The sequence below is a fragment of the Sarcophilus harrisii genome, chromosome 3 (assembly GCF_902635505.1).
Source record: "Sarcophilus harrisii chromosome 3, mSarHar1.11, whole genome shotgun sequence".
Classification (NCBI taxonomy): Eukaryota; Metazoa; Chordata; class Mammalia; order Dasyuromorphia; family Dasyuridae; genus Sarcophilus; species Sarcophilus harrisii.
In genome coordinates, this window is record NC_045428.1 from 532421783 (window position 1) to 532444163 (window position 22381).

At 34.9% G+C, this 22381-nt stretch overlaps 2 protein-coding genes across 2 annotated transcripts; one reads left to right on the forward strand and one right to left on the reverse strand.

Moving 5' to 3' along the window:
• The first annotated feature begins 1656 nt into the window (after positions 1-1656).
• LOC100917324 (putative olfactory receptor 52P1) lies at positions 1657-2650 on the forward strand. Its single transcript, XM_003764735.2, has one exon. The coding sequence runs from the start codon at positions 1697-1699 to the stop codon at positions 2648-2650; it is 954 nt and encodes a 317-aa protein (XP_003764783.1). The 5' UTR covers positions 1657-1696.
• A 17469-nt stretch (positions 2651-20119) lies between these two features.
• Positions 20120-21079, reverse strand: LOC100917582 (olfactory receptor 52I2-like). Its single transcript, XM_003764736.1, has one exon. The coding sequence runs from the start codon at positions 21077-21079 to the stop codon at positions 20120-20122; it is 960 nt and encodes a 319-aa protein (XP_003764784.1).
• Between the last annotated feature and the right edge of the window lie 1302 nt (positions 21080-22381).

Genomic DNA, 22381 nt, shown 5'->3' on the forward strand with positions numbered 1-22381 from the left:
GTTAACTCCATATGGAATCCTGTAGTGCATAGTGTTAGAAGGACTAGAAAAACTCCCAGCTAGACAAGATTCAAGAAGAAAATTCCTAATAATAATAACTTACACTGATCAGCACTTTCTTCACAATAGCTTTTGTTGTAGATAGTTCAGGTGATAGTAATGATAATAGCTAGTTATATGTGTATATATTTATATATATAAAATATGTATGCATGTAGTATTTTGAGATAGGTAAAGTACTTTATATATATATATATATATATATATATATATATTATTTAATTTGATCCTCACAACAACTCTAAAGATAGCTGCTTTTATTATCCCTATTTCATGAATAAGGATCTGAGACTGAAAGAGGTTGCCTGAGATCATATTATTAATCTAGTATTTGATGAGGAATTTGAACCAAGGTTTCCTTATTTAAGTCCAACACTATTCATTACTCCAGGAATCCCATTAATTACCTAATCTCATGATAGCCCTATGCTCAGCACTTGGAGAAGTATACTCTTTATACATAGTTTTTGTTTTCATTGAATTTTCTAATTAGTAGGGATATGTGACATATATTGGTAACTGTAATAAAAATAATATCTGAAGGTTTTAAAGAGGTGCAGGCAAAGTACTCTGTAGTATTCAAGTAGCAGAAATTAAAAAAGAACTACTTGTGGGATTCACACAAGATTTTATTAGAGAAGTGCCATTTGAACTGAGTTAAACAGAATTGATAGGAATTCAACAGGCATAGGGGAGGGGATAGAGAATGGCAGCATAAGGAGGCAGGGCATTTGAGGCAAAGGGAGTACCATAGTCAAAAGGAGAGATTTGAGGGCTTACAGAATTCTTCAATGGCCCAGAATAATCTCTTTGGCTGGAGCATGAACTATGGGGAGGGAAATAATATAAAACAAGGGTTTAGTCAAATTGTGGAAGGCCTTAAATGCCAGAATGGAGAAGTGTGTGTTTTTATCTTAAGGCAATAGAGAATCTTTGAAAGGCTTTGAGCAGAGAAATGGTTGATCAATCAAAAGTCTGTTTGAACTCTGAGATTCTGCATGGCACCATATAAAGTCCCACTGGATTTAGGGCTATATTGGGATAGCAGCTATGGATATTAGGAAGATATAAAAGATATTCTGGGGGAAGGACTGATAGATTGGCAGTTGATTGACCTTCATCTTTCAAGTTATCTTTATGAAGTCTGTGCTCCAAGTCCCATCTGACCCTTTGAACATGTGAGTCAGACAGATAGAAAGACGGACAGAAAGCCAAAGGAAACAGTAGGCAGAAGACCATTAGGAGGCAAGGAAGGTGAAATAGATAACTTTTTAAACATTATTACTATAGAACAAGGTCAGAAACTGTTTTGTCCTCTTCTCTTCTGTGTCTCTAATATATGAAAATACTCAAGTTAGACTAATAGAAGGTAGGAAATATTCATGTTCCTCAAAGAAGCGTAATTTTCCTCCTTTTCATTATTCTAGTACCTAACAATATCCTATCTGTTTAGGAATTATTCTTAAGACCTAATCTGAATCCCTTACACTGCCTTTACAGCCTTGTCACTATAGAGATGAATCCCAGCTACCTTCTTTTCTCCATGACATACTACCTGGACATCAGAGAAAGCCAGTGACCTCCCTTATCCTATCCCCATTTTATTGGAGGAAACAACCCCTTCCTATGTCTAGCCATGACACTCCACAACCACAGTCATGCCAGTTATACCACCTTCATCCTGATGGGCATCCCAGGCCTGGAGGTCTCCCACTTCTGGATCGCATTCCCCTTCTGCTCCATGTATGTCATGGCTGTCCTGGGGAACCTGGTTGTCCTGCTGGTAATCTGGACAGACCCAGGGCTTCACCAGCCCATGTATCTCTTCCTCTCCATGCTCTCCGCTCTTGACTTGGTTCTCTGCACCTCCACAGTGCCCAGGATCCTTGCTCTCTTCTGGACAGGCACAGCTGAGATCACCTTTGGTGCGTGTGCTGCACAAATGTTCTTCATTCATGGCTTCTCCGCTGTGGAGTCAGGCATTCTGCTGGCCATGGCCATTGATCGCTACGTGGCCATCTGCCGTCCTTTACACTATAATACCTTGTTGCCGTTGGGGACTGTGGGCCGGATGGGCATGGCTGCTGTATTCCGGGGCCTGGGGCTCATGACGCCCCTGACCTGCCTTTTAGGGAGGCTGCATTACTGCGGCCAGGTGATCGCTCACTCTTACTGTGAACACATGGCTGTGGTGAAACTGGCGTGTGGTGACACAAGGGCCAACAATGTGTACGGCATCACTGCGGCTACATTGGTGGTGGGCACTGATTCCCTCTGCATTGCGCTCTCCTACGCGCTCATCTTGCGGGCAGTGCTCGCGCTTTCCTCCAAGGAGGCGCGAGCCAAGACCTTTGGAACCTGTGGTTCCCACCTTGGGGTTATTCTGCTTTTTTACACCCCGGGCCTTTTTTCGTTCTATACACAGAGATTTGGGCAACATGTACCTCGCCATGTGCATATACTCCTAGCTGACCTATACCTTGTGGTGCCCCCTATGCTGAACCCCCTTATTTATGGCATAAAGACCAAACAGATCCGGGATGGAGCATTGCGGCTGCTACGCGGGGCCCAGTTCAAATCTAACGTCTGATTTCTTGGAGATCCTACCACATCTTTGTCCTCATTTTCCTACTGTGGGAGTAAGCACTACTTTCAAGGAAAGACATGAAACTCCTTGTCTGTGGGAGAGGCACAGCCTGTGCTAAGAGGAAAAGATACAGGTTTATAATCAGGGAACTTGTCCTTTCAATGCCTGGGGGGGAAACATGGTAATTAGACTCTTTTCTCAAGGAGCACTGAGTTGATTGAGACACTGAGACACTCCTTATCCCTGAAGGAACTTCCATTTTAGCGTCTGAGAATCAAGACTGGGCACATTCCCAGGGCATAAACAAAAACAAAGAGAAATAGAGTTGGATGAAAATGAAGATGATATATACAGGTTTACTGGTGCCAAGGAAAAATGGGATGGGAGATAGATCAATTATATATGGGGGCAAAGACTTGGATCATATGACTTCTGAGGCTATGCAATTCATTTCAAATAAAAACAGATGTCGAAGGTAGCACATTTTGACTAAGAAAACAACAAATTAAAATTGTTTATGATGTATTGAATCTTTATTTATTGATTAAATCATTTCCCAATTACATTTCATCTTGTTTGAGAAGGAGTTTTGCTGACCTTGTGAGACTGGCCAGTTCTGGGTTTGTCATCTCCAGCTCTAACAATCCGAGTTTAAATGTCTATGAACAAGGGGGAAGAAAGAAAAAGTTTATTAAGTCAGGCTATCTGGAGGAGGTGAATTTTGAGCCTGGTTACTATAAAATAAGACTTCCTATTATTTCTTCCTCTATATTTCTTTCTCTCTCTCTCTCTCTCTCTCTCTCTCTCTCTCTCTCTCTCTCTCTCTCCCCTTCTCTCTGTGTGTGTGTGTGTGTGTGTGATTTCAGTCATGACCATTTGGGGTTTTCTTGGAAAAGATACTGAAATGTTTTGCCATTTCTTTTTCTAGTTTATTTTATAGATGAAAAAAACTGATGCAATGAATATCAGGAACTTGTCCAGGGTCACACAGCTAGTCAGTGTCTAGGATTACAATTTGTTCTTCTGACTCTAGCAACATAATAAGTTCAAGTATTCCAATGGGGCATTATCCAAAGAATCCTAGGAAGAAAAAATTGAGCTGGACTATTCTATACATGATATTCTCAACCATCTCTTAGTTCTAGTATCCATGTGCAATATTAGCCTTATGTAGGCTCCAGATAGGCCAGGTACTTATCTTCTGTTTAAACAGGGCCTGACAGACTTTTTCTCAGGAAGGCAGGCCACCAAAGTGTTCAGAGGCTCAAGTCAGTGATATTCCTTCTCCCCTCTTCCCCCTCCACTCCCCAAACAACCCAGTGGAAAAAGATCCCTTGAATTTCCCTGAGTAACAAACCATCACAGAAGGTAGGATTTGAGATTTCATGACCTTGATTTTTCCCAATAATTTAATCTTTTAGGTCCACTCCTTTGACATCCAAATACTCACTTTAGGACTGTGACCCCTTAATCATAGAATCTAAAGATTGAAGAGATGTCAAAAGTCATTATAATAAATGAAATTTATATCAGACTTCTTTAATTTGCAAAACCCCTTTTGTGTATTATGTCAATTGTTCCTCACCACAATACTTTCTGAGGTGGAGGTTACTATCACATAATTTTACAGGAAAGGAAATTGAGACTGAGGGTAGTTAAGTGACTTTCTAATTGTTATACAATTAGTAAATTTTGTAGGAAAGAGTCAATCCCAAGTCTCTCTGACTTCAGTATTATCACAATGCTACTCTTTCATTCATTCCAAGTGAGTGTGGTAGATCATTCCTGGGAACATCAACATAACAGTAGGTGGGTGAAACAAAGCAGAAAAAGTCTCAATCAACTCAATGCTCCTTGAGAACAGAGTCTAATTACCATGTTTTTCCCCTTATGCAAGAGATTACATTATAGAGATTCATGTAAACAAACAAATTGCACTCATTATACTTCATTATTTGGTCATAAGTCCCCACCAATGTAATTCCATTTATACAAAATCAGCTACTCACAAAGATGACCACATTATATCTTAAATATAACCTTCTATTTAACAATAAAGAAAAAAATATCATAGGTGCTCATATCAGCAAATACAGGGACATATTATAGTAAATCTATATCTCACTTTTCCACCAATCCATTCACTTATCTCTGAAGGGCAATGGGCACATATAGAAAGCTGGCAGGATATTACATGAGTGAGGAAAACTTATGTACTCAAGGTAAATCATAACTTTGAGCTATATGCCTTAATACCATTGATTCATTCAGAAATATCTGTACCACACCAAGCTTTTGGATAATTATTCACTTTTTGGACCTCAAAATTTCTTGATGGGCAAATCTTTTTTTTTCTTCTTCTAACATTGAACTCATGAAATATTGATAAGGTTTTTAAGATCACAATCATCCTCAAAAGAACATTGAGAAAGTATTAGATTAATGTATTGACTAGCAGTTCCCTTTAAGCCAGAAAATTGTAAAGTTCATCAGATTGACTCTATATAGGAACTGTAGATAAATCCAGTCAGTTCCTCATCCAATTAGCTGTTGGCCAGTAAATACAAAAGCAAATCAGCTGCAAAACCTTTTTTTTTTTTTTTTTTCTTTTCCCCTTTCAGACAAAATTAGAAACAGAAAACTATTAGGCAACTTTAAGAGGTTTACTTCTTTCAAACTACAGATGGTGGGAAAAAGGCAATTCAGTTATCTCTAAGTGTATTTCAGTCTTTATTCATCCAATCAGGAACTAACACAGTCTAGTTACAATTTGTTCTTCTGACTCTAGCAACATAATAAGTTCAAGTATTCCAATGATGTTCCAATAAGTTCAAGTATTCAGTCTACACATCTTGTAGACTACCTCTCCTTATGCTAGTTTCTTTATATGACCTGTCATTGCTGGCCACCCCCTTGATCTTTGCCCTTAACTGCAAAGTTCTCAGTTTCCTGACTTTTTCTTTGCCACTCCATCCAGTGGCTTTCTTTCTCATTTATATATACAAATAATTTTCAACATTTGTTTTTAAAAATTTTGAGTTCTAATTTCTCTTCCTCTTTTCTTTCTCTCCCCCACCCTGCCCTGGATGCTAGGCAATTTGATATAGGTTATATGTGTCCAATCATGCAAAATATATGTCCATATTAATCATGTTGGAGAAATGATACAGACCAAAAAAAGAGAAAAAAGTAAATGATAGTGTACTTCAACATGCATTTGGACTCTACCAGTGCTTTCTCTGGAGATGGAATCTTTGGATTTATCAAAAACTAGATTACTTTGGCCATTTACTATGGTGTCTTATATATTTAATTTGTTCCAATGATATATCATTATCTCTTAACCCCTACTAGGTTGTTTTGATGATTACACTTTATAATACAGTTTGAGATCTGACACAGCTAGGCCACCTTCCTTTACATTTTTTTTTTTATAATATCCCTTGATATTCTTTTTCAGATGAATTTTATTATTATTTTTTCTAGTTCTAATAAATAATTTTTAGTTGTTTGATTGGTATAGCACTCAATAAGCAAATTAATTTAGGTAGAATTGTTGTTTTTATTACATTGTCTTGACCTACCCAGGGGCAATTGATATTTTCCCAAATGTTCCCAAAGATCTGACTTTGTGTGAAAAGTGTTTTGTGATTGTGTTCATATAATCCCTTGGATTGTCTTGGCAGATAGACAGCTAAGTATTTTATATTGTCTACAGTTAATTTAAACAGTTTTCTTACTTTTTCCTGCTATTGGATATTGTTGGCAAAATATGGAAATGCTAATGATTTATGGGTTTTTTATATTTTGCAATTCTATTGAAGTTAATTATTTTAACTACTTTTGAGCAGATTCATCAAAATTCTCTAAGTACGCCATCATATCATCTGCAAAGTTTTGTTTCATCATTGTCTGTTCTAATTCCTTCAATTTCTCTTTTTCCCCTTATTTCTATAGTTAACATTTCTAGTAAAATATTGAATAAAAGTGGTGATAATGGATGTATGTGCTGCATTCTAGATCTTTTTGAGAAGGTTTTTAGTTTATCCCTGTTGTAGGCAATGTTTGCTGATGCTTTTAGATAAAGACTACTAATTTTAAGGAAAACTTCATTTATTCCTATTTTCTCTAGTGTTTTTTTTTAATAGGAATAGGCATTGTATTTTGTCAAAAGTTTTTTGCATCTATTGAGACAATTATGACTTCTGTTGAGTTTATTATTAATACGATAAATTATGCTAATAACTTTCTTAATATTGAATCAGCCTCAGATTCCTACTATAAATCATATAGGGTCATGGTTATGATGTATTATCTTTGTGATATATTGCCATAATCTTCTCAGTAGCATTTTATTTAAATTTTTGGTCTATAGTTTCCTTTCTCTGTGTTTACTCTTCCTGGTTTAGGTATCAGAACCATTTTTATGTCATAATTTGGCAGTATTCCTTCTTTGCTTTTTTTTCAAATTGTTCACATAATATTGGAATTTTATTGTTCTTTGGATGAATTCACTTGTAAATACATCTGGCTCTGGAGATTTTGTTTTTCTTAGGGATTTCATTGATGGCTTATTCTTTTTTTTTTTCAAAGAAGGAGATTACTAAGTATTCTAATTTTCTCTTGTTAATTTGAGGAATTTATATATATATATATATATATATATATATATATATATATACATACATACATATATATTTGCAAATAGTCATCTATTTTGCTTGGATTGTCAGAATTATTGGCATATAATTGGATAAAATGCCTCCATAATTGTTCTAGTTAACTTTTCATTGGTGGCAAATTCACTCTTTTTATTTTTGATCCTGATAATTTGATTTTCTTTTTTTAAGTCAAATTAACCAATGGTTTGTTGATTTTTTTCATAAAGTCAGTTCATAGATTTATTTATTAATTCCATGGTTTTCTTACTTTCAGTTTTATTAATTTCTTCTTTGGTCTTCAGAATAAAATTGTTGATTATTTATATTATTTGTTCTTTTACCTGTCATTCTTTAGAGTTAAATTATTTAATTTCTAATTGCTTTTTAATTTCTTTCCAAGTTCCTTTAATGAATGTAGTTTTAATTGTATTTTAATCTAAAAAGAGTACATTTAACATTTCTGCTTTTCTACATTTGATTGTGGGTTTCTTACATTCTAAAAAATGCTTAGTTTTTATGTGGGTGCCATGTTTCACTGAGAAAAAGCATATACCTTTCTATTACCATTCAATTTTCTCCAGAGGCATATCGTATCTAAATTTTTTAAAAATTCTATTTACTTTAAAAATTTCTTTCTTTCTTCCTTCCTTCCTTCCTTCTTTCCTCCTTCTTTTCTTTCTTTCTTCCTCAATTACTGTGTATTTCTCTTCATCCTATTTCCTCCTACTTTCTCTTTTCTCTTTCTTTGTCTCTCTGTTTCTGATTTTGTCTCTCTCTCTCTCTCTCTCTCTCTCTCTGTCTGTATCTGCCTGTCTTAATTTTGTTTTTGTTCTTTTTGGATATCATATCATCAAAGTAAACTTATATCCACACTTTCTGTCTAGTTATAATTCTAATTGCCTTAATTATGATTAAATTTTTAAGAGTTACAAGTGTCATCTTCTTATGTAAGGATGTAAGTAGTTTAACCTTATTGAATCCCTTATGTTTTCTTTTGTTGTTTTATTTACCTTATTTATCTTTATTTACTCAAGAACCATGCTGTTCTTGAGTCTTGCATTTAAAAATAAAATGTTCAGTTCATCTCCAGTCTTTATATTTACAAGAATGCTTGAAAGTCTTCTATTTAATTGAATATTAATATTTCTCTTTGAAGGATTTTACTCAAAAGGAATTGAGTAAATTGGGTAAATTATTCTTGGTTATAATCTTAAATACTTTGTTTTCTGGCATATTATATTCCTAAACTTCTGATCCTTTAGTGTAGAAGCTACTAAATCCTGTGCAATCCTGACTGCAGCTCTTGATGATATTTTAATTGTTTCTCTTTGGGTATTTTCTTTAGGCAATATTTTCTCCTTGACTTAGGGAACTTTAGATTTTAGCTGTAATATTCCTGGTAGTTTTTATTTCGTCATTTCTTCCTAGGGTGTTTGAGTTTATCAAACAGTAGATTTGTATAGTCACTGATTATTGTGTCTTGTGTACCTAACCTATTTCACTGATCTAGTACTCTATTTCTTAATTGGTACCTGATGGTTTTGATTACTATTGCTTTATACTAGAGTTTTATTCTAATATACTGCTAGGCTTTTATCCTTTGCATTTTTCATTAATTCCCTTGATATTCTTGGCCTCATCTTTTTTCAGATGAGTTTTATTATCTTTTTCAAATTTGATAAAATAAATCTTTGGCATTTTATTTTGGTATGCCACTGAATAAACAGATTTATTTAGGTAGAAATGCCATTTAAAAAATTATATTAGCTCAGGCTATTCATGAATAATTGATATTTTTCCATTGTTTAGATCTAACTATAATTTTCTTTCTTACTTTTTTTTTTGTTTTGTTTTGCCTCTTCCTAATTTAGGTATCAATATCACATTTGTATTATTAAAGCACTTTGGCAGGATTCCATCTTTGCCTATTATTGCAAATAGTTTTTATAGAACTGAAATTAATTTTTTTTAAATGTTTGCTAGAATTCATTTCTAAATTCATCTGGCCAATTTAAACCCCCTTTTAAGATTTTACACGTGGGCATTTTGTTTTCTTCTGGAATGGTGTTTTGGTTTTCCCTGTTACCATAATATCTTTCTGTGTTCAAGGTTCTTTATTGTTTCTTGCTCATTTTATTTCTTTTTTCCCATTTGATGACTTTTAAAGTCAAGTTCTACTCTTGGAGCACAGGGGGCACTGTCCTAAGCTTCTTGTGTATCTTTGAGCTTTGGCTTTTAGCACAGGGACCCCTTGTATTTGGTGAATTGCTTATAGTGTTGAGGGTATTCAACTTGGTTTTACCTGTTGTTGTCTAGTTTCTCAAAATGGCAATTTGCTGTCACTCCTGGGACTAGTGCTTTGCCCATGGATCTGCTTTGCTAGAACAAAGAGTCTCAGTTGCTCATCTGCTGTGATTAAGACTCTCCCAGTGGTTTCCCCAGATACTTTATGATCTGGGTTGTGCACTTTTTTCACCCCAGTGAGGCTGACCTTTCTTGAAGTCCTTTCAATCTATCTTGAGTTGGAAAGCTCTTTAATTCCATCTCTTCATGGACTCTGTCATTCTGGATTCTCTCCATAGGTTTAGTTTCATGTGTTTTTTGAGGGAAACTTGGAGAGCCAAATAGCTTCCTGGCTTCCTCCACCATCTTATTTCTGACCATGGAAATCCTAATTCTAATTTTTGAGAAAAATTTTAAGTGAATTTTTGTCCATTCTTCTTTATTTGGCCAATTCTATTTTTCAAGGAATTGTTTTCTTCAGTGAATTTTTGTATATCTCTTTTCACTTTTTTTTTCTTTTGGTTTCTTTTACCAACTGTTGACTTTTTTTTTTTTTGTTTGTTTCTCTTGCATCACATTTCTTTCCCCAATTTTTCTTCTATCTCTGATTTAAAAAATTTTTAAGGTCTCCCAAGTGTTCTTTCTTTTGGGGGAGGAGTGGGAGATGGGGTTGAGACCAATTCACATTTTTGTTTGTGGCTTTATATGTAGTTGTTTTTGATACTGTTGTCCTCTTTTTAGTTTGTGTTTTGATCTTTCCTATCATCATGGTAACTTTCTATGGCCAAGTTCTTTTTTTCTTTTTTTCCCCTTCATTTTCCAGCTTATTTTATTATTTGAAAAATTATACTAAAGATATATTACTCTCGTGGTGTGGATGGGGCATTGCCCAAAGCTTCCAGTACTGGGTATGTGGGATCTGGTTTTTGGTCTGATTTACTGGGACCATAGAATATTTGCTGATCTGTGCCTTATCACCTCAGCACTGGCTTGGTTGAGTGTGACCTGCTGCTTATTTGTCTGCATTGAACTGCATTCCTTTTTTACCCATATGATATTGATATTTCCTTCCAATTGTCTACATTGTCTTGGACTAGAAAATTGTTTCATCTTGACTTCTTGTTGGTTCTATTGCTTTAGAAGTCATTTTCAGGCATAATTTTATAGTTGTTTGAAAGTGAATTTGGGAGAGTTCTGGTGAATTTCTGCTTTATTCTACCACCTTGGCTTTTATTCATTATTTCAATAACTCAAATTAGTATCTCATTATACTTATTGATTTACCTTTTCTTTATGAGGTTAAAAATTCATGAAGTTCCCCTTTCTTTTAGTTTATAAATCTGAGATTTAGTTTCTAATCCCTTAGCTTCTAGTTTTGTGTGCTTTGATTTGTTTAGCCTAAAAAATTTACATGCATAATTCCCTACAGCATTAGGCATTCTGCATTTCTCAAACTGACTCTTAACATTCTGTGATTATAAATTACTTTGCCTTGCATTTGCATTTTATAATTTTTTAGTAAACAAAAATTGTCTTTCTCCTCTTTGTTGTGGTTATGGGGGAAATTCAAAGACAAATAAATTTTTGTCCTGCTTTTCTTTTTTTTTTTTCTTTAATAGCCTTTTATTTACAGGTTATATGTATGGGTAACTTTACAGCATTAACAATTGCCAAACCTCTTGTTCCAATTTTTTACCTCTTACTCCCCACCCCCTCCCCCAGATGGCAGGATGACCAGTAGATGTTAAATATATTAAAATATAAATTAGATACATAATAAGTATACATGACCAAACTGTTATTTTGCTGTACAAAAAGAATCAGACTCTGAAATATTGTACAATTAGCTTGTGAAGGAAATCAAAAATGCAGGTGGGCATAAATATAGGGATTGGGAATTCAATGTAATGGTTTTTAGTCATCTCCCAGAGTTCTTTCTCTGGGCGTAGCTGGTTCAGTTCATTACTGCTCCATTGGAAATGATTTGGTTGATCTCATTGCTGAGGATGGCCAGGTCCATCAGAACTGGTCATCATATAGTATTGTTGTTGAAGTATATAATGATCTCCTGGTCCTGCTCATTTCACTCAGCATCAGTTCGTGTAAGTCTCTTCAGGCCTTTCTGAAATCATCCTGTTGGTCATTTCTTACAGAACAATAATATTCCTTAATATTTATATACCACAATTTATTCAGCCATTCTCCAACTGATGGACATCCACTCAGTTTCCAGTTTCTAGCCACTACAAAAAGGGCTGCCACAAATATTCGTGCACATACAGGTCCCTTTCCCTTCTTTATGATCTCTTTGGGATATAAGCCCAGTAGTAACACTGCTGGATCAAAGGGTATGCACAGTTTGATAACTTTTTGAGCATAGTTCCAAACTACTCTCCAGAATGGTTGGATTTGTTCACAACTCCACCAACAATGCATCAATGTCCCAGTTTTCCCGCATCCCCTCCAACAATCATCATTATTTTTTCCTGTCATCTTAGCCAATCTGACAGGTGTGTAGTGGTATCTTAGAGTTGTCTTAATTTGCATTTCTCTGATTAATAATGACTTGGAGCATCTTTTCATATGTTTTGTCCTGCTTTTCAAGGAGCTCAGATAAAAAAAGTCAGTAAGTGGAAAAAAGCTAGGTGTTGTAGGAGAGCTATGAATGAAGTGCTGGATTGTTGGGCCAAACTTCATTGAAAAAGTAGCACCTGATGGCTCCCTTAAAGAATGGAAAAGACTTCAAAAAGGTAGATAGGAGAGTGTGTCTTAGGCACAGAGGACTGAAAACAGCGGGTAAAGCCATGAATAGGTGATAGTTTTTCTTTTTTTAATATATTTTTAATTTTATTAAAGCTTTTTAGTTATAAAACATATGCATGGGTAATTTTTCAACATTGAACCTTGAAAGTCTTCTGTTCCAAATTTTTCCCTCCTTCTTCCCATCCCCTCCTCTAGATGGCAGGTAGTACAATCAATATTAAATATGTTAAAATATATGTTAAATCCAATATATGTATACATATTTGTATAGTTATGTTGCTGCACAAGAAAAATCAGATCAAGAAGGGAAAAAATGAGAAAGAAAACAAAATACAAGCAAACAACAGAAAGAGTGAGAATGCTATGTTGTGGTCCACACTCAGTTCCTGTGATCCTTTCCCTTTGTGTAGATGGCTCTCTTCATCACTGAACAATTGGAATTGGTTTGAATCATCTCATTATAGAAAAGGGCCATTTCTGTGATACAGTTTTTCAAAGAGCAAATAGTTTAGTTGGGCTGGAATGCTGGGTGAGAATAGTTGGAGCTGGACTAAGGAGTTAAGAATAGGGCATTCCAGCTGAAATCAGTTCACCAGTTCTTTGCCTCTTCTTGTTCTAAGTCTTTTAGAAAAACAGACAGGGCTGAATTCAGCTGGCGATAAGGGATAGAAGGGTCGTATGATAAAAATGGGAAAACTGAAAATCTAAGCCAATTTATGGGAGAAAAAAACTGATGAGAATGGCATTCCTGGGCTCTGTTCTTTCCCTATTTCTAATCCAGGAAGAAATGTTCTAGAGTACTGAATTGAGGATACTATAAATATTGTTACTGTAATTTCTTTTCTTTTCTTTTTTTGTTGTTTTCTTTTTGTGTTTTTTTTTTGTTACTGTAATTTCAAAAGTTAAAGAATGTTTATAAATGCTGTTAGTGCTGAAAGTTTCTAAACATATAAACATTTAATATACTTCTCTCTCTCACATTAGGATGAAAGGTTCATTCTATAAGATATAACAGAAATTTGGGAGAATATAGGTGACACAAGACTTTTTTTTACAGATACAGGGAAATCTCATATAGGGAATTCTTTTAGGAGTATTATATTTGGGGACAACTATTTTCTAGGATTTCGAGAGAGAATCCAAACTGGTCTAGGTTATTCTCTTAAGAGTAATATAATTTTTGAGAAGAGAAAAATATAGCATTTTGGGAAAATTTTAGTCAGTATCTGGAATTAATTAAAGGAAGAAGTTTCCTGGCTAATGAAGCATTATTGAATGTTAAAAGTTTGAAGTGGCTCTGGCAGTGAATGTTGTATGGACAAAATATTGTGAATAGGTATGCATGTTTACTTCATTATTGCTTTAATTTATTATCAAATTGTATATGAATTACTACATTTGTGAAGGAAAAAAGAGACAACATTGATTGCATGGTCAGCTTAGTGTAAATCCTATTGGGACACATTGGTTGTGTGACCCGAAGAGTGGATCTTAATTTCTTTATTTTCTCTATAACTTTAGCACTATACACACCAGAGAAGGTACATTTACAGAAGTAATTACTTCATCTTTGAATTTCTCCTTTAAAAACATAAAAGGAGTTTTACCTTTTATCATTGAGGAAGGCCTTCAAGCTAATTAATTCAAATTGGAAAACATTTATTACATACAAATTATTTGCCAAACACTGGAGTTACAAACAAAAAAGGGGGAATTTCTTTCAAGGAGCTAATAATCTAATGGGGAGATAACAAAACAGTTATTTAAGAGCAAGATATCTCTATCTGCATATAGATATGTACAAATGTAGATAAAGTTATAGATATAGATGGATATATATAAATATAGTTAGCTAGCTACATGATAGATTGTTAGGTAGACAATCACATATGTTAATTGGAAGTAATCTCAGAAGGAAGGCAAGGTGGACAAAGAAAAGCTTGAAGGTAAGATTTTGGTTGAGTCTTCAAAGGAAATCAGGAAAGCTAGGAATTGAACAAGAGAAATGAGAAAATTCTAGGCATGAGTTAGCTATTGAGAATGGGTTTGTGAGATGGAGTGTCTAGTTGGAGGAACTGGGAATAGATTAGTGTTACTGTATTTTAGCATATTTGGAAGCAAAGAAGGTGTAAAAAGACCAAAAGCAGAAGTTTAGTCTGATTATGAGTGATTTTAAAAACTAAACAGATGATTTTTATATCTGACCCTGGACTTAATAGGGAGAAAGGGGGAAATAACTATTGTCTCCTATGTGCCAGATTTTGTGCTATATATCTCTCTGATTTTCACAACCCTAGGAAGTAGATGCTGTCATTCTCTCCATTTTATGCTTTAGAAAACTGAAAGACAGGTTAAGTGACTCGTTCAGGGTCATATGTCAAGTATCTGAGTTCAGATTTGACCTTAAGGTTTTTGTTTTTGTTTTGGTCTTTAGGGACAGAGCTATGTTTACTCTGCTATTTAATAACCTCCAGGACATTATTGAATTTGATTGGAGGAGTGGGTTGGGGTGACAAGATCAGATTTATACTTTTAGAAGATTAATTTTATAGCCTAGTGAGGAGAAATTTGAGGCAGGGAGACTAATCAGCGGGCAATTGCAGTATTCCTGGCATGAGTTGATAAGGGCATATACCAGGGAAGTAGCAGTGTTGGAGAAGACAGTGAGTTGGGGGGCATTTATAAGAGATGTTATAAAGGTAGAAATCTTAGCACTTAGCACTTAGAAGCTTAATATCTTAAGGAATTTTGGAGGATCACTCTGTAGCATATGTTTTGAAGAAAAATAATTAAATTTTGTAAAAATTTCTAGGGTAAATGTAATTTTGATCACTTTCATCTGAAGATTAATATACTTATTTTAGTGTAATGAAGGAAGGCAGCTACTTTGTAAGGAATCCCAGAGTCAAGAAAAAAATTTGTATGCATGTTGGATATGATAAGCATTTTATAAATGTTAACTATTATTATTATTACTTTAATTGAATGTAATATATGCTAGGTTTTAGATATAATTAGTATAAAATGTAAAAGATAAAAAGATGAATGATTTTCTATTTAGGATAATTTGAAAATGTATTAGACTGAACTGACATCATCCAATTTGCTATTTTATTTCATTTTTAAAGTGCATGCTATTATATATAACATATATATATATATAAAGTGTATGCTATTATATTTATAAATTTTTTTGTAATGTGAAATTTATGAAAGCATTGCATAAGAAATTATGTGAGAACCTTTTTCTTTAGCTTGGATGCTGTTTGATTATGAATTGGGTTTTAAAAAATGTGATGAAATAGACACTTGAAAACTGTTAAATTTTTAATGGGACATATTTGTTTTGAAATAGATGATAAGCATAAGTTTATTGTAATAAAGAGTGCATTTAATCAATTAAGGTATAAATTTGGTTTATATCTAGAGTTTCCCTGAATGAATTATATTATTACCTAGAAGGGAGTACCTATTTTCTACACATGCTAGATCAAGGATAGGAAAACTTTTTTTTTCATGACAAAAATGTGTTATGGGCCAGAACTCTGTACTTGAAACAAAGATTCTTACAAAGTGCTAAGTAGAATTGATAATACAATGGTTATCTAGTTTAGCATGGTAATTAATAGTTCTCTAATTCAGTATGATTGATTTAATCTTGTAACAAATAATGGTTCCCTAGTGATATATTCATTGGCTTATACTTAGTATGATGAATGGATTTAACTGTAATGGAGAATATAAGCTAGAACAAACTCAGCCAGATCTATTCCACCTTCATCATCCTGTCCTGTCCTTCTGCTCCCCCCACTGAGATCAAGACCTGTCTGAAGGGCCCCAAGAAAGCTAGCAGGGCCCCAAGCAAGGAGACAAAAAAGAATTTGGACTTTAACACCTGGCTATTCTTGTGATTACTCTGCTGAAAAGAAGGCTGCCCCAGAGACCTCCAGAAAACCAACCAGAACACTACAAAAATGCTTTAAAAAAGACTTAAAACTGTGATTTAAGTTTATACATGTACATATTGTGATATGTATAGAACAGATCTAAAAGAACAATCTATACATGATCATCAATATTCTTATAAAACCAAAACCCTTAAGAACTCTGGTCATCTAAGTTATCAACAACAAGTCCAGAAAATTGATAAAAGATTAAAAATAGGAATTTTATCTGTCGATGATGGGCTGATATGCAGAATAAGAAAATAATTTTTGGATGTGATCAATATAAGAATATTTTGCTTGACTATGCTTATATGATTCAGGGGCTTTAACATTTGTTATTGTTTTCTTTTCAGTCAATGGGGAGTTTGGAGAAAAAAATAAATGCATCATTGAATTTCACTGTACTGCCTTTTTTCTTTTAAAACATTTCTCTTAAAAGAAATCTGATGTAAAATGAAAAGTCTTAATAAAAATAAGAAATTAGAGACTCAAAACATGAAATGACAACTTATAGGTCTTGTTATCTGCTGTGGAAGGTGATGCTTAAATGTGAAAACAGGAAGCATTATGTCTAAATATTATAATAGGTACTTTGTGCCTGGTGAAACATTGTTTCTCAGCAAAGAAAATGAACTCCAACCATTTTCTGTCTTTACAGAAGATACTGACCTTTGAGGTTGCTTGGATAGTATACAGATAAAATGAAAGTGAACATGACTTTCAGAGCAGTTGACAAAGGAACTCAGGAATTAGCAATTTTTAGCTGAATTTTTAGCTTTGGAGCTGTTTTGGTAATCTTTTTTTATTAATAAAATAAATTTTCATTTCTCATTTTCTTTTTGAAAAAGAAATATGGCTGGTGGTATTCTCTCCCCCCCTCCAAATGTTTGAAAAAAACATTTTTATTTAAAATTTTGAGTTCTAAATTTTATTCCTCCTTTTCCTCCTCCCTTTGAGATAGTAAGCAATCAGATATAGGTTATACGCATGCAATTATGTAAAATATTTCTACATTAGTCATTTTGTGCAAGAATATTTCAATAAAAAGTGAAAGAAAAATTTGGTAAAACAGCATGCTTTAGTCTATATTCAGCAATCTGTTTTCAGGGAGAAAACACAAGGCAAAGGAAGCCACTAAAATCTCAAGGTCTAGATTCTGTTTTTCTAGATAAGCACATGTTCTTACTTAGAATTACTGCAAGAGGCAAAAAACACTTCCCTCCTTTAATTCTTGGAAGCTGTAACACATGTCTTTATAATTTCCAAGCCATGTATTCAAAAGAGGTAAAAACAGAAATTTCATCCTCTTTATCTGTTATTTGTTCAGATCTTGCTGCTCTATGGCCAATCTTCTTTTTCTTTCTTTTTTTTTTTTATTAAAGCTTTTTTATTTTTAAAATGCATGCATGGATAATTTTTCAACATTGACCCTTGCAAAATCTTATATTCCAAATTTTCATTAAAGATCACTGGAACTGGCCTCAATCATCTCATTGTTGCAAAGAGTCACATTCATCAGAATTGATCATTGTATAATTGTGCTGTACACAATGATCTACTGGTTCTGCTCATTTCCCTCCTCATCAGTTCATGTAAGTCTCTCCAGGTCTTTCTGAAATCATCCTGCTGGTCATTTATTTTTTTTTTTTTAATTTATTAGCCTTTTATTTACAGGTTATATGCATGGATAACTTTAAAGCGTTAACAATTGCCAAACCTCTTGTTCCAATTTTTCACCTCTTACCCCCCACCCCCTCCCCTAGATGGCAGGATGACCAGTAGATGTTAAATACATTAAAATATAAATTAGATACACAATAAGTATACATGACCAAAACATTATTTTGCTGTATAAAAAGAATCAGACTCTGAAATATTGTACAATTAGCTTGTGAAGGAAATCAAAAATGCAGGTGGGCATAAATATAGGGATTGGGAATTCAATGTAATGGTTTTTAGTCATCTCCCAAAGTTCTTTCTCTGGGCATAGCTGGTTCAGTTCAGTACTGCTCCATTAGAAATGATTTGGTTGATCTTGTTGCTGAGGATGGCCAGGTCCATCAGAACTGGTCATCATATAGTATTGTTGTTGAAGTATATAATGATCTCCTGGTCCTGCTCATTTCACTCAGCATCAGTTCGTGTAAGTCTCTCCAAGCCTTTCTGAAATCATCCTGTTGGTCATTTCTTACAGAACAGTAATATTCCATAATTTTCATATACCACAATTTATTCAGCCATTCTCCAACTGATGGACATCCATTCAATTTCCAGTTTCTAGCCACTACAAAAAGGGCTGCCACAAACATTCGTGCACATACAGCTGCTGGTCATTTCTAATAGAACAATGATATTCCATGACATTCATCTACCATAACTTATTCAGCCATTGTCCAACTGATGGGCATCCACTCAGTTTCCAGTTTCTTGTCTATGGCCAAGCAATTTTCTTTGCTCACTTTCATTCCAGCAGGTTTTTTTGGGGGATAGGACAAGATAAAGAATATGTATAAATAGAGCCAAACACATTGTTCCATGAGATAGTTATCTATCTACCTATCTATCTGTCTGTTGATTTATCTGTCTATCTACATATGTATATATACACATACATATATGTTCATTTAGCATATCTCCTAAATGAACATCATCTGGACAGAGACATTCTCCCTTAAAGACTTATTTATCTGTGTGAGTGGTTAAAGTCAAACTCTAGAATTACTTTTTATTCTGCTAAATTCCTGTGGCAATCATATTAAAGCAGCAGGTACAAATTCCAGCTTGAAATGCAATCAAATATTTTGAATTCCTCTGGATGCTTGTGAGTAAGATGATAAATTCTTTGTGGATAGGAGAGGCTATCTTACATCTTTCAATTTATCTTTAAAGTGGTTGAGGTTTGTGCTGAAATAGCTGTCAAGAAAATTCACTATTCAAGAAAGTGATTTTGATTTCACTGAGCTACAGTCTTGGATGAACCATGTGTACACGTTTCTCCTTACAGATTATAAATTTCCTGAAGGGAGAGAATGAGATCAGTATACAAATAACTATAGAGTAACAAGAAAATGATGCAGGTCATTCCATTTGACATCTTGTTTTCATCATGTCAAAAGCTGGAAAAAGAATTCAAAGAAGAAATCATGGAACAGATGCTTTTCTTGAATCAAGGAATCAAAGAAGAAATCAGTTGCCATTTAAAGCAGGTCTTGAAATTTGGGAAACATGATGAGTGGAAGAATGTATGTGTGTGTGTGTGTGTGTGTGTGTGTGTGTGTGTGTGATAGATGATGCTATATATAAAGGCAAGGAGACAGGATAGATTTTGAAATAAAATTTAGCTGAGGCATAGTACATAAAAGGAAATTGTGAAATTTGCTTGGAAAGGTAAATTGCAGTAGAGTGGAAGGTCTTAAATTCTAGGATGAGGAATTTTATTCTGTATTTCATTACAAAGTGAAAAATCAATGCAAAATGAGAAAAATGATCAGTATTAAAACATTTAGAGTCCAGTTGAGGAAGACAATGGCAAATATCATCAACACAATTTCTTCAGAAGGAGATAATAAGTTTAGTCCCAACAGAACTTCCAAGTAGAAGTATCCTGCATGTAGCTAGAAATGGATAAAGATCAAGGCTGGAAAGGGAAATGAAAATCATTCAGATAAAGGTGAAGTCATGGTGACTGAAGCCTGTTTGTGAAATCTTTCTCCATCACTCAGGTTCTAACTAGTTTGAAGTCATTTTTATACCACCTTTGTTCTTGTATGAAGCATCTTTGCTTAAGACCTTTATGTATTTTATACTTTCTAGTAATTTCAATGGGTCTGGCCAGGGAGGCAGCTCTCCAGCATACTCCATCCCCGACCGCGTATCTGTTTAGTCCTTAAGCCATAGATGAGAGGATTTAGAGTGGGTGGGATAACCAGATAGAAGTCAGCTAACAGGACTTGGACAGGCAGGGGAACCAAGTCCTGTCCAAACCAGGCCACATAGATGGAAACCATCCCTGGTAGATAATAGAGGGCCATAACTCCAACATGGGAACCACACGTGCTTAATGCTTTGAGCTGGGCATCCCTGCAGGAGAGACGGAAGACAGCCTGAAGGATCAGGCTATAGGAGGTGGCAATGAAGATCACATCAATGCCTACAATGATTGAGGAACCAATCAGGCTATAGAGGTTGCTTGGCATGTGGTCAGCGCATCCCAGCTTAGCCACAGCCATGTGTTCACAGTATGAATGAGGAACCATCAGAGAGCCACAGAAAGGCAGGTGGCTCACCATCCAGCTTAGAGGTGTCATGAATGTGGCAGCTCTAAGGATAATTGCCACACCAATTCCTATCATTGTTCGTTGTGTAAGGATGGTCTGATAGTGCAAGGGTCTGCAGATGGCCACATATCGGTCAAAGGCCATAGCCAATAAAAGCCCTGTTTCCACAGCTGTGGCTGCATGGACAATATACATTTGAGTGAAGCAGGCAGCAAAGCCAATAATTCCATCACCTGACCAGAAGATGTTTAGCATCTTTGGGACCACAGAGGTTGCCATAACAATGTCCACAATAGCCAGGATGCACAGGAAGTAGTACATGGGCTCATGCAAGGCTGGATCAACCCAGATCACTGTCAGAATGAGGCTGTTTCCTACCAAAGTCACAACATACATGGTGCCTAGTGGTGCCAGCAACCAGAGGTGAGTCACTTCTAAACCTGGGATGCCCATGAGGACAAATGTAGCAGGTGATGTATGATTGAATGGCAATTCTAGCATCTGACAGGAACTTTCTTTCTTGTGAAAACAGCAAAAATGTCACAAGAAAAGCTTGCCTGGTTCTTTTAGCTCCCGGTCTGTTGGGCTATATTTTTCATCCTTTTAAAAAATAATCACTGAAGAAAGGAAAGTTATTAGAGGAGCCATAAAGAGGTCACTTCATTGTAAGATTCTTGAATTCATTTTGTATACCACATTGAAAACAATTTTTTTATATAGATAAGAAAATTGACCCTGAATAGTAGTCAGGTATTCAGGAATCATGATAACCCTAATTATGTCTTTTATTTACATAATGCTTTTCCACAACTTTATGTCATAGATAGTACTAACATAAATTTTTCTGAGTGTTCTTTTCTATTAAAGGGAGATAACTCGCTCATGGTCACACACAGGTAATAAGTTGCAATGGAATATAAGTTCTTGTTCCTGAATCCTGTGCTCTCCCTACTCTACTGTGCTGTCTTTCTGTCATAATCGAGGGAAATACTATACTCCAGCCTTGTGAGTATTAACTGTTCTTAGTATTATTGAGCTTCAGATGACTTTTCCAGTAATTCTAATTATATCTTTCCTAGTCACTTATCGACAGACTTTATAGGTCGCTAAAAAATGACTTGCAAGCCAATAACTTTGTGATGACTTATTGTTGTAGGTGTGGCTGCCTTGAACCATACTAATTTGATAGTCCTTTCCAGAGCATGTTGAGATGCTGAAGAACTCTTTTTTTTCACTCTGAACCATCTTTGGATTATTGAAAGAACTAAACAGCTTTGAATCAATATTTTATTTAAGACCTATGTCCTACCTTGTTGATAAAAGTGATATTTGTGAAATCATAGATTTTAAAGGAATGAATGGCAAAGCATTTATTAAGCTCTTACTGTGTCAAGTTGGGTCAGGTAGATGGTATACTGGATAGAGCACTGGGCCTCAAGTCAGGAAGATCTAAGTTCAAATTTAGCTTCAGACATTTACTTTGTGACCCTGGGCAAATCACTTTATCCCTTTTTGCCTCAGTTTCTCATTTGCAAAATGAGGACACACTGAAGAAAGAAATAGCACACCACTTCAAAATCTTTGCCAAGATAATGCCTTGGTCAAAATCTATGGGGTCACTTAGGGTTGGACATAACTGATAACCAACAAAATTTCTCATACTAAGTGTTGGGGATATAAATAGAAAAGCAAAAATAGAAATTACTTTTGGAGCAGGGACCAGTATTTGGAGATTATATCCACAGGGGAGTAAAGACTTCAGGGTAGCTGCTATTTTGGGCATTTTGATTTGAAAAGTTCTTG

Bases quoted from the DNA above. Each gene is read 5' to 3' on its own strand.
- LOC100917324 (XM_003764735.2), top strand. From the start codon at position 1,697: ATGACACTCCACAACCACAGTCATGCCAGTTATACCACCTTCATCCTG.
- LOC100917582 (XM_003764736.1), bottom strand. From the start codon at position 21,079: ATGCTAGAATTGCCATTCAATCATACATCACCTGCTACATTTGTCCTC.